General features: G+C 38.7%; 1 protein-coding gene across 2 annotated transcripts in view; it reads right to left on the bottom strand.

The window, feature by feature from the left end:
- Positions 1–7,116: 7,116 nt before the first annotated feature.
- TMEM184B (transmembrane protein 184B) overlaps positions 7,117–13,261 on the bottom strand; it is a 38,384-nt gene continuing 32,239 nt past the window's right edge. The window contains exons 8-10 of one of the 2 annotated variants that reach the window (XM_025170006.2): positions 12,966–13,154; positions 12,214–12,237; positions 7,117–10,958 (exon numbers count right to left, since the gene is read on the bottom strand). In XM_025170006.2, the coding sequence (XP_025025774.1) occupies positions 10,717–10,958; positions 12,214–12,237; positions 12,966–13,154 (455 nt within the window). In that variant the 3' untranslated portion in view covers positions 7,117–10,716. The remainder of the gene's footprint in view (positions 10,959–12,213; positions 12,238–12,965; positions 13,155–13,261) is intronic. The other variant, XM_007433455.4, reaches the window with a different exon arrangement.

The following is a 13,261-nucleotide window of genomic DNA, read 5'->3' as shown; positions in this document are numbered from 1 at the left end:
CAAACCCAAAGCCTTGAACTCATTTTTCTAATCTTCATTCAGTATTTCTCTTTCACAGTTGCATATCCCAAATGCAGCACACAGAAGTCCCTCATCCCAGCTGCCCATTTCTCTTTCAGGTTACCTTTAAGCCTCCATGGTTTCTCATCTGCTTGGATTACACTCAGCTCCCTGCCTCCTCAGTCATACCGGGGTATAAGTACAAACATTTCAATATATCTGGGCTGCAAATATTCAGGGAATGACTAGATGGCAACAGATACTCAGAAGCCCTTCTCACGGCTACCATGTTGTGGTTGTCGAAGCTTCTCTCTTTCTGAACAATTTTCTTTCCCCTTTTCTGGTGGATGACAGAACCCCAAAATCCTGGGGAATAACTGTGGCAGAGACCTGGTGATGTGCTTTTCAGATCATCTTCTAAACATAATATGTAGGGCATTTTATCTGCATAAGGGAAGGGGATTACCAGCATGTTTCTTACCTCTGGCCCAAGTAATTTGGAGCTAGATGGACCATGCTGCTCACAAATTCAACATGAAGCGTTTGCACCTCTGCATCATCCTATCACTGAGTCATAACTAAGCATCTTCTGCCAAGTGCTAAATAAGATATTAAAAGTCTGAAGAGCAGTGATTTACTGCTGAACCGTGGTGTGAAGTCTGAAGCAGGCAGTTGGCCTTTCTTATAAACAAACAGGTAAATTCTTGCATACTGAACTAACTGTATGTTAAGACATACTAATTAATAGAACCATATAAACAGCCTCATGCAGAGCGTTTGTACGGCGATGCATTTCACTTAGTTCAATGCTTCTCTGTTTTTGTAGCGCTTTCAATAATGCAAGTGAATCTCTGGATTTTCGATAAACAGCACCTGTCCCCAAAGGAAATGTCTGAATGAGATAGGCCTGGAAAGATAGATCAGGTCTCACTGACACTGAAGGATGACCTTGCATTAATAGAGAGGAAGTTTCCTGACTGTGAAAAAAACCACAATAGTAGCAGCTGTGCACATCTAACCAAAAAACTAGCAGAAGTAACAGAATTACAACTGCCATGTGCACAAAAGTATTAACATAGTGAGACAGGGACTTGGACATATGCAGGCCAATTAGCAATCTGTGCCAGATAAAAGCAGTTCTCAAACGAGATGAATACGGAGCAAGGCAGCTGAAGGAAGCATGTCCTGGAATGTGACCTACAGGTCAGAGTTTGGCAACTGGACTTGACCATTCCACATTCCATAGCTTTATCATCATTATAAAAAGTTTCCTTTTTACATACAAGGGAAACAAGCATACACACACACATTACTTAAGGGACAGGTTCTATCAGCAGCTCAAAATCAATTGGTTTCTAAGTAAATTGCACTTGGCCCATTTAAATGAAACATGCCTACAGGAGTAACAGTTTTGAAAAACTGCTCTGTATTGGGTTGGTGGGACAGGGTGAGAAGGTTTAACACACTTATTTTCTTGGCAAAAGCCATGTTAAGCAGTATTTACATGCTACCTGGAGCAGTATTTCCTCTACTACCAGTCTGGTACCATATAATATTTTCTGTTCAGGAGTTAAAGATAACCTGCAATCTCTGTGCCGTATATAACATATAATAATGAAAACCAGGCTTAATATCAAATGCTCATGGTAAGCTGTAAATGGATCTAAACTGATGCATCACTGGGTCAGCTGTGGAGTTCCCAAGATCGTTTATTCACTGTAGTGAAATGCAATCCTAATCAGTGAATAGAAAGAAGGGTCAATTCTGTGTATGGTAAGGATCCCACAGGCAAAGGAGGCTATCTACTTGGAAAAACAGATTAAGGATGGCAAGCAGTTTATACATTTAGTTATTATAATTAACTTATTGAGGTTCAAATGCAAGTCTCAGGCCAGTTTTAAAGAACAAACATAGTGCCCAAAGTCTGAACTGTGTTGCAGCTCTAGAGAGTCCTACCAAATGAAACTTAAAATCCTCCCATTTTGAGACCTAGCTTGCCAACATTTTCTCCACTAGTCTTTGATTTCAGTAGCCTACTAGATGGTATAATTGGAAGCAGTTGTCCAGCATCGCTATCAGACTAATAGCAAAAGGAGGACTCCAGGGATGTATCCTCATTTCTGCCATGGGCCAAAAGTAGTGAATTACAAAAGTTTCACCTTTACTGCTGCAGGTAAGAATGACTCTTTTTCTTTGAAAAAAAATATATTTTGTACTCAAAAACCCTGATCCATAAGAGGGCTTCCTCCTACATACAAAAGCCTGAAGCTTATTTAAAGTGTTTGTGTGCGAAAGGAGATGACTGAGTTCTGAGACAAGAGAAATGAAACTATTATGGACAGGCAGATTGTGAGTATTCTGACACAGGTTCATCCTAAACACTACAGATGGAAGCTGCTTTAACTGTAGAAGGGCAATGGACATGATAAGAATCTTTGAACCATCAAGGACAAAAGAACGCAGCATTCAAACAAACCTATAGAGAAATGGGAAAAGCCTCATCAGACAAGCTTTGATCCATGATCAAAGGCATCCACACTAGTACAGCTGAAGTGGTCTCATTTTGGGAAAGTCATGCACAGAGGCCAGGAATGTTCTTCTGAGAAAGTTGATTGTCATAAATAGATCATTTTGCACCTATCTGTACTATTCAAGTAGTGGGAGAAATTAATAAAAATAAAAACAGTGGTACCAACAAGCGCTTCATTTGAGGACCAGTGGTATGCCCTTAATATTTCTGCCAGATCATGGAAAGTATCTTTGTAAATCAGTGCACATGAAGTGTGCCTTAAAACTGATATCACTTTTGTAACTGATTTCACAATCTGTCTACAAAAGCCTTCAAAAAGCACGCTTCATTTCCAACAGAGACCAGCAGGGTATTTTATAGTCAGTACCAAACACATAGGCAGAGACTCTAAAATATATGTACTCTGTGGTCAGTCTGCTGGACAAGAATATTATCTAAATTAGGAAACAGCCAGTTCTGATATTTCTAATCTGCGTGGGTCTCCTCAGGAGAATACCATGAGATGCCACGGGGTTTATTCCCAAGAGAATGTTGCTCTCCCTTTATGGAATGAGTGCATCCTGGACCAGTCTTTCCCAATTCACTTCTCCCACCCCGCCCCCAGCTGTTAAATGTTGTCAAACTAGCCTTTTTAATAGGTTCACATGAACAGGACTAAATTGCCTAGATCAGAATGCTGGCCAAGGAATTCTGGGAGCTGAAGTCCACATGTCTTAAAGTTGCTGAGGTTGAGAAACACTGGCCTAGAGAATACTCCTGTCTCTAGGCCAAGAAGCAAGTGATGGTCAATGTGTATGTGAAGACTACCTTGCAGAGCCTGACAAAGAACTAGAAAGCTTAAAGATTCTTCCCCTGCAGGCACTTGAACAAAGGAGCTATTCCATATGCGGTCCATACAGCCAGCATGGTACCAGCTATACTACTACCCAAACTAAAAACAGAACCAGAGAGGATTATCTAGTGTGGAAGGATTGAAACAATCATTCAGTCAACAGACGGATATACAACACTGGTATCAGTATTCAAGAAAAATGGCAGTTGTTTGCGTTTGCATTCCTGAAAGGAATGGCATCTTTTTTTCAGGCTTGCATAGAAGCCTGAAAAAATGGGCCTGTTTTAAATAAAAAGCAGAGAAGTGCTTGCGTGAAGTCCAAAGCGCTTTTTCTGAATTATTTGAAAACGCATTCTGCTGTAAGTCAGACACTAGAAGGAGCTGAAGAAATCTCTCGAAAAAGAAATGCACATCCTTTTCTCTATAGCTGATGTTCTTCCACAATTTGCAGGTGTTTGGATAGTCTCAGTGCTTGCTGCAGCTAGTGGGTTTTGGCAGAGCTAGTGACACTCAGACAGCGCCAAATTAACCATGTTTATTAGGCCATTTGGTACATTTTTCTTTAAAAGATCCCCACTTGGGACTTTTAGCACTTTTGAATTCTTCCGCAGGGAAATGTGCACTCCTACAACATCTGGAGGCTGTTTTGGTTTTTATAATCTTGAAAATATTCTGGATTATAGTCATAGTAGGTATGAACGTGATTGGGGCTGTCTAAAATCCTAGAAAATCCATATACAGCAAACTGAACTAAGGCAAATTAACCCTATGCCTGAAAAGGTCACAATTCTGGGACATCACACAAATGAACGTGAAGTTTAGTTCCAAAAGAAAGTAGACACTATTTTAGGAAATAACCTTCCAGAATTCATAGTTAATCAAGGAGATCTACAGGCATGGAATATTTATATCACAGGTGGCAAAGGTTTTGCACTCTAACTACTCAAAAGTAGTATTGTAGTATTTGACAATAAGGATATAACCAAGATGAAGTTTTCAGAAGTTCAAACAGACTCCAGTGCTAGAATTCTATGGTATCAGTTGTCATACGACTGTATCTAAGCAAGCAGCTATGGGATTGGTGGAGTATTGCTTAAATCTTCTTTTCAAAATGACTCTTTCAAAAACTCTGCACAGCCATAATAATCATACCATATTGAATTACTTGAATTTTAATTACATTTAAATAATGTCAAATTTAGTTTCTTGGTCCAACACACACACACCACTTAAATGCCAAAACCAGGTTTCATCTGCCTGTTCAAAAATTTATTTCTATTTTATAGAAACATGAATTTCAGACTATAAATTGCTACAAAACACTGCAAGATTAAAAGAAAATGACTCAAGCATGAGTTAGAACAGGAAGAAAGAAAGAAGGAAAGAAAGAGAAAGATTAAATGTATAAACATTGACAATATATTTCATGTTGTTTGTCAACAATATGACACATGCTGCCTCCAGCAGCATAGTACAAGTTAGCGGTTGACACCAAGTTTTGAGGAAGTGAAAATGTAGTCTCATCATTAGCTGTCAGTCTCCAGAAATAGTCATAGTCCTTCTAGGGACGTGGGGAAGCTTACATATATTTATATAAAGAATGTCATTATTGCATGGAGAAAGGGTGGGGTGAAGCCAAACACATTGAGGTCATGGGATGTAATACAAATCCTTGTTAAGAGGAATATAGATTAAAGGTACTTCCACAACATCACCATTTCCATTCTCCAATTTCTCCAAAGCAGTCTGAAGTCAACCCCAAATCATCTTTACTTCTGCTGGCCTTAAAACACTGAAAGCAGGCAGACAGCAGCATAACTTAATCAGTGGTCCCTCTGTTGATCAATAGGAGGGTGCATAGAACCCTGCCTGAAGCTGCCACTAGTAACAAGAATATCATCCCTTACTCTACGCAAAGAGGAACTGCTACTCCTTCCACGTTTAATTCGTATTTTGTCCATGCTTAATTGGTTGAAAAAAATCCAGTGGTGTTTAGGTGCAAAGAATCCAATCTTAATCCTTCTAGTACTGAAGTCTCTAGTCAGTTACACAATCTCTAGAAGAACCTGCCCAGTTTGATTTCTTCTATGTAAACAGCCAGTCCTGAATTCTTGCCTCACTGTTCCTTTCAGTTAGCAGTTAATTTTTCCCCCTTTGGATGGAAAGGCAGCAAGTGGTTTTTGATTTTGGACTCCAGAATCTAAGCCAGTTGTTAAAGGGGTGCAAATGAAGTGAAAACTGCTGTGTGCATGTGCCTTAAAATGGTGGAAATAGAACAAGAAATGCAAGAATCTTGAGTTTTTGCTCCTAATAGCGAGAAAATAGGGAAGGACAGGGAAAGGATGGATCTCCTGCACTGCCTTCAGAGTCAGAGGAAGCACTGAGACGAGGAGGAGCATGCATGATAAGCTATCTTCTCCCTAAGGTGTATGGGCACTGGGGAGCCTAAGGGCCTACCAGTGGGGTTAATACTTGGTATCTTCCACTTGCACATTGCCTGTTCCTCACTCTTTTCATCTTGGACAGGACTGTATGGATGGAACAGGCACACAGCTTCCTCATTTTTTAAAAGGCTTATTAAATACTTTTATGACTTAGACATGAAACAAGTCTAAGCATACAGAACTGTAATCCAACCCCACAAAATGGAGACATGCAAAGGTTAAAATTGATACCTCTGCTCTGCCAAGGTAGTTGGCAAATCAGCACCTTTCAGACCAAAACGCTTATCATTTGAACTAAGTCTATCCATTCTACTAACCATGATTACTAGTTCTAGAAAAAGATGATGAAATAATTTTCTGCCTTCTGACCTAGAGAAACAAAATTTCTATGTGTGGGTGGGGTGAGGGAGGGCAAGGAAGCAGGAAATAAGATTTTTGGGATCAGTAAAACTACACAACCAAGCTGTGACAGGTGGTCATGTTACTACTTTCCAGTTCTGAGTCTCTAAATTTCTCTGCTCAGCTTTCTGCTGTTAGTGAGCCATAAACTGAGCAGAATTATTTGAATTAAAGCAGAAAAAATTGTTAGAGCAGATAAAGATCATATAGGCAGTCTGTGGGTTAAGAACGTCTGATTTACAGACAACTGGTACTTACAAATGGGCTGCCTATTACTAAAAATGGTGGACAACGTTCTCCTTCCATGAGCCAACAAACCACTGAAGCTGCACAATGTTTTCATGAACCTCTGAAAACAGGCTGTATATTAAAAATGCAGAGTTTCAGCAGTTCATCAGTTCGAGGAAGGAGAATGCTGTCCCCCATTTTTAGTAATAGGCAACCTGTTTGTAAATACAAGTTCTGACTTATCGAGTTAAAGACAGACTTAAGAATGGATCTTGTTCTTAACCCAGGGACTGCCTGTATTTCCATTGTCACTATTTCAGTGCCAACAGAAGACATCTGCAAGAGAATTGCCAAAATTTGAACTGAGTGTTATGTCAAGCATAGAAAATTATCCCTACTGGATTTTAAACCCCATTTCCATTGAATCCATTGTGTTTAGAATAATGCTATGTAAAGTAATACTGTATCAGGTGGAAAATTTCACTGGCTGAAGGATAACTGACTTTTTCAATAGTCTTTGCCATGCCCCATGTAACCCTTTGTCTTACTTGTTCAAATATTAAACCAATTAACTGTAACATTTGCAAGGTGTAGAATAAATTATAAATCACTGTCTTTTGAAAAGTAATTCCAGAAAAAATATGTGAAAGGAAATGAACAAAAACAGCCAGAAACATATTAAATACAATCTATATTATCTCTATATCTTTATTTGTCATATTTGCCTGTTTCCGCAAAGCAGTATAACATCACAAATAACAAAATAGAGACAACAGCTTGTCTCTGAACTCACATCAGTTATTACATGGTAGGTACAAAACTAGGTAACTCTGTCTTATTATACAGTTTTCCCTCCCATTTATATACAAATATCTAAACTACATGGAAAAATAGTAAAAACAGAACTCGCAGTATGTTGCATGGCAAAAAACCAAGGAGAGAGAGGAAAGAGCTGATCAGGAAGCAGGATTATTTTGATGGGACTGATGTATAAGCAAGCACATGTATTAAATGATTAGTCTGAGAAACCCTAACTGGGACAGACGATCATTGCCATACTAAGGAGGAAGCCTTTTGGGACCATCTCTTTTCTGTATGGACATATAACAAGCCCTTCCTATCACACAGTACTGATGCTTTCATATGGCTCTAGTTTTGAAAAAGTCACACTATTATTGGACCTAGGATACTTGCTTTGTAGGTGTCAAACTACTTAAAACTGCTACTTATAGGATGCTTCAAAGTAATCAGCTCATACACATTGTATATATTTATATATGGTATACATTAATACAAATAAAAAATAGAGCTCTCCCCAACACTGTAATATCTGCAAGTCAGTCACATTATTCACCCATTCTATTAAAAAAGGAGGCTGATGCTGAAAACTCTTCACACATGCAAGTATTTGCAAGGTATACTGAGAGTGAGATAGTGTTAGGAAAGTTATTTGGAAGCAAAATAGTGCTGAAATAAATAGAAAGACTGTGCATGCTTTGAACATTATTTGGAAGTGCTTTGGGCCTCGCATGAAAGGCTCTGCAATTCAGTAAAGGAGCCTGACCTTGTTTAGGTTTCTACAGATGCCTGAAAAAATTACGTTGCTGCCTTATAAGAGTCACCTTAATTTCAATGAGTGAATTCCTTAAAGCAGCAGCAACTTTTTCTGGCTTCTACACAAGCTAGAAGCCGGGAAAATGTCTGGCTATTTTAATAAATAGCAGAAAAATGCTAATTTCAATGTCTCTCTGAAATATTGAGGTCGTATGTCATCCTATTCAATTTAAATTCTCATCTTTAGTGTCATCCTACTGCTAGTACTAAAGGATAAGTGACCTTACCCCCAGTTGCAGGGACTGAATTCCACAATTTATGCAAGAATAATCTTCAACCTTCCTTCACTAAAAGCTGCAAACATACTAATGTTACTTTGGCAAATGTCTGTAAGAAAGACTCAATCTAATGCTAAAAAAAAGATAAGGATTTCCTGGCAAGGAACTTAGCATCATAGTTCAGCTACCCCTGGTCTATTTTAATGTAATAATTGGATATCAATTATCTACTGACACTTTATGGAACTCTGGGTACCTAGAAGCAATGATAGGATTTTAAAAGTCAGCCCGTATGAATATATTGTACAAGTCTAATGAAGCAAGGCGGATGATTGTGTGTTTACAGAAACATGTTCCTGTTCTGTCTCCTCTCTTCATCTCCCAAGTTCTCTACTCTAATTATTTCAGGCAGAAAACATGAGCGGAGCGTTTGTCCTCCACCATCCCAATTCCCATCCAGTATCTTCTGGAAAAAGGGAAGTGCAAATCATGGTGGCAGTAGCAGCTTAACTATCTCTCCTGGAAAAATAACACAAGTTTCAGTAAACTTGCCAAGCTCCACACAAACACATACTTGTCCAAAAAAGTGAAACTTGGACAAAGGAGGCTGTTAATTGATGTAGAAATCTGTGTTTGCTATGATGTGGCATGTGTGTGTATGTTTTGGGTGAGAATATTAAGGCACAGAGAAAAGGAGCAACAGATTCAACCCCCCGAGATCCTCACATTTAGACTCTCCAATGAAGGGTTTAAGAAGCACCATAAGAAATAAGTGCCAAATAACCGCAACATGCTGGGGGAGACGCAGCAGCTTAGAACAGAACCAGCATTACTGATGGAGGAGGCTCAGGAGGGGTCTAATGTTATTCCCCTTTTATGCAGCAATGTTAGTTAAACAGGCACATTTAACCACAACCACAACAGCAACAAAGACGTGCAATATATTGCAATTAATCTGATTGCCCTTTTCAGCTTTAAAAGGTGTCTGGCAAAACCAGTGACGGCAGTCACGGGCTCCCTTTACTGCTTGCAAAGGGAGCCTGTGATTCTTAGATAAAAAGACACAGGCCTAATGAGGTCAACAGACAACAATATACATACATATTTTAATCTTATGGGCTGTAGAAAATGATGGCAAAAATAATACCTGCACACCACATAGATATGTTTAGATCTTTTGGCCAGACTGGAACAGGACAAGAATAAGAGAAGGGAAGATGGAATGTTCTCCATCTTAGGCAAATTCCATCCCACTGCACTTAAAATTAACTATTAACATAGGTAAAATATTTACAGCAGAAAGGACAACTGGTAACTTGCCACAGATGTTCTGGAATTTGAAGTCCAAGAGATGCACAGCTCAAAAAGAACAGACAAGGCAAGAGATTTCTGTATCACTGCTTGTATAATTCCTTCTCCAGAAGAAAACACATGTATGAAAAAAAGAAAAGGCAACAGGATTCTAATAGTGTGTAAAATCACAAATTAGATCAATGCAGGGAAGCAGACTTGCACATTTGGATTCGGTATGTAGGCAGATCAGATGAATGAAGAAGAATGACTCAACATGGCCCTCACCCATAATGAAATGTATAAATGGGATGCATGTTTCTATTTACTGGGCAACTTCCTTGGAAATATGCATCCGTATACATCTATCTTGGGCAGCTTTCCCTGTAATTATGATCATTAACTTCTTATAGAGATGTCTTCTTCTACAGATGGGACAAGTCTTGTTTTGCAGAAAATACCTTACATATTCTCTTGAAACACTGGGCAACAAAAAAAACCACAAATGCCATATTTCACTTCTATAAAAGGAAAAAGATCTGTGGATTGTTTCAATTCAGAATTTCTTGTCTTCCCCCACTCCCACTTTGGATTCTTTGCAGAGACTAACTGCACATATCATACTATGGAATATAACTAAAAGAAATCCTGGTCACAATCAAAAACTTAATAGAACTAATAACAGCTAAGGATGGGATTCCCTCAAATAATCAAAATTATGAGGGCGGAGATACCTTTTCATAATATAGTACAGAAAAGAAATTTCTACCAGTTTCATTTCAAATAATTTGGCAAATGAATGAAGATACAGACTCATTTTTGGAAACCGTTTGCCTGATTTCTGTATTACCAGCCCTTCCCCTTACCAATAACAGAAAAGCTATCAAAAGAAAATATGTTTTACTCATCTTGCACCTCTGCTCTAGGCTACGACGATTTAGTGTTTTTTAATGTTTTCTTTATTAAGTAAAATGTGCACTAGTTATGCTTTTAGAAAAGAAAGTCCAAACCACCCGCATTAGCCACAATGGTCCTTGCTTACAATTGGCATCAGAAGGTGCCCAATCCTGACTTGAGCACCATGTAAAAAAGGAATATAACCTGTTTTCTGGTTCAATAAATAAAGGAAAGTTCCAGGCTATGGCATGTTCCATCAACCCCTTAAAACTCATCATCTGAGCTCAAGAGCAGGGTCTTCTCATTGTCACGGGCACCAGAGGTGCTATGAGAGCGTGAAATTATGTGACTGCCATTTCGCCATGGTGGTCCATGTTCTAGGGTGGACTGCTGAGTGTATTGCTGGTAGGCTGGGGAGAAGTTATGGATAGCATCCTGCACAATGTCATGGGGGTTCATGGTCTCCTTAAGGCTGCTAGAGATGCTCTTCATTGGGGCACAGCGTCCTAGAAAGAAACACAGTATATTAAAAATGGTAGCCAGAATACCTTCTGCTTTTTCTCCACTCAGTTATCCCATAAACCTAGTCAAAAGCTACCTACAGTAGTTTCTGTTGGTGCTCACATATTAACAAGGACACAAATTAGGCAGGAACCAACTTTGAAATTAAAGAAAATTTGATTACTACCTCAAATTAGAAGTGAACCTATTTTAAGAATATGGTGTTGTTTTCAAACATCAACTCCAAAATTTTATTTCAGCATATAATTTGAAGTGAGTCATTTTGTTGTTGCTCCTGTTAAAAAAAATTAAGAGTCTGCAATCTGGAGTTGCAAATCACCTAGAGATCTATCAGAAATTAGAAAATCTATATTCTGCCTACCACTGGTGTGTATCACATACAGTTACAAAGGGAAAAAAATAATGGCTTCCAAAAATTGCTACTTTTGTTCACAATCTGCCTGCTATGACTGCACTTTACTATTTTACATATAATCATATATATGTAAAATATTAAAGTAAAAAGATCATCAGAATAGCTTGGATAATACATAATGTCAATTAAAGAAACAAAAGCAATTATAACCAGTAGTATAGCTAATTCCCAGAGGGATGGGCATATTACAGGTAGTCTTTGCTTAGCGACCACAATTGGGACCAGGAACTCTGTCACTAAGTGAAACACATGACCACGACTTACGATTTTACTTCTGTGTTCTCCATTAACTCTGCTTGTCGCAAGCAGGTTGGGAAGCACGGAAATGACAATCACATGACCATGGGACGCTGTGATGGTCAAACATGCAAGGATTGGTTGCAAAGCTTTTTTTTTACACTGTCATAACTTTGAATGGTCATTAAACAAGACAGTCAGTAAGCAAGGACTATCTGTAATCTATTGCAGCAAAAGCAATAGAGTCGTATAACATCTTATATTCTAATACTTTGTTATTGGAGACAGTGAGTCATGCCATGCACAAAGACATTAGAGATTCTGATGTGCAGGTGTAGTTGTTTAAAAAATTTCATCACAGCTGTTCCTATCAGGAAGAAGGAAGCCTCTTCCATACTTTTCCAGTGCTGAGGAAAAATGTTTAATGAAGCCTCTCACTGTGTTGATGATTTCCCCAAATTACAAATATTTACTGCTTCTAACATACGAGTTAGGAGAAATAGTGCAGGAAGCTGAAGTGGTAATAGCAACAAATTGTGTCTCAACAATGAAGAAACAAACAAGTGCAGAGAGAGCTTGGCACCTACCATATGGACCATATGATGGAACAGCTGCGCCAGATAGCAGAGCCCAAAGCAAGGGAAAGAGAAAAGGAGGAGAAAAAAAAAGAGGAAGATATGGGAAACAACAGTCTGAAATGGCAAGTAATTCTCAGGTTGTATAGCAAGTTGAATTCTTCATCCTCACCCTCCACCCAATTTCACCAGTGCCCTTGACCCTAAACTCTTCCTCAAGTAATAATGGTAAAAAATCTATACAATCAACTCTGAACAGCATAATAAATAGCACTCATCCCAATTTTAGTATTAAAAAAGGAAATGAACATAATGTTGACTACCTGTACTTACATCCTTGGAGATGTGTTCCATTGGTCAAAATACTACTTGGCTTCTTGTGCTCTCAATACTTCCACTCTCTTCATGCTAAGACTGTTATTCCAAAGTTATTTCTCTTAGTTTACACAGATGCACAGTTCAACAGGAACATGCATTCTAGTCTCCTTTTGCTAGTTTCATAATCTATGCAGGGGAGTCCCTTATAAGTCTAGAAAACTGCTGGTGGAGCTCACAGGACAGTAACCTATAATCCTACAGAAAATTGTCTTTCATTTCTGTATAGCTGTGTTCAGAGAAATGAAAACAGATCTGATGCTGATCTATGTACAAATATGACAGAAGGAAAAAGCATTCTGCTTCTCAAATGAAGCATTCAGAGAGTGAATTAAGTCCGCTGAAATAATCTTTCAGCTTTATATTAGACTCAGTAATGTCCTCCATACCTTGTGCATCAAGGTGCTTGTCTGCATAGACCCTGTATGTGAATGCATGCCGCAGAGCAATAGCTGCAAAGAACATTTCCACGCAGATGATGAAATCCTGATAGCCAGCTGCTACAGTCCCCACAGATACATTGGCTGAGCGGATCTTAGGGATTGCACCACACTTCTCCAAAATGGCCAACAGCATGCCTGAATAGAATAGAAATATTCTGAAGTATTTCTCCCCTTCATTTTTACATGTTTTATTGTGGATTATTATTAATTGCTGGCATCTTAGTACAAACATTTCTCACTAC

This window comes from Python bivittatus, unplaced genomic scaffold (assembly GCF_059951505.1).
Source record: "Python bivittatus isolate LINGU-HERP-01145 unplaced genomic scaffold, Pbiv_v1 ctg000330_np1212, whole genome shotgun sequence".
NCBI classification, from domain to species: domain Eukaryota; kingdom Metazoa; phylum Chordata; class Lepidosauria; order Squamata; family Pythonidae; genus Python; species Python bivittatus.
Note: the sequence above shows the minus strand (reverse complement) of the source record. Positions and strands in the feature narration are given on the sequence as shown.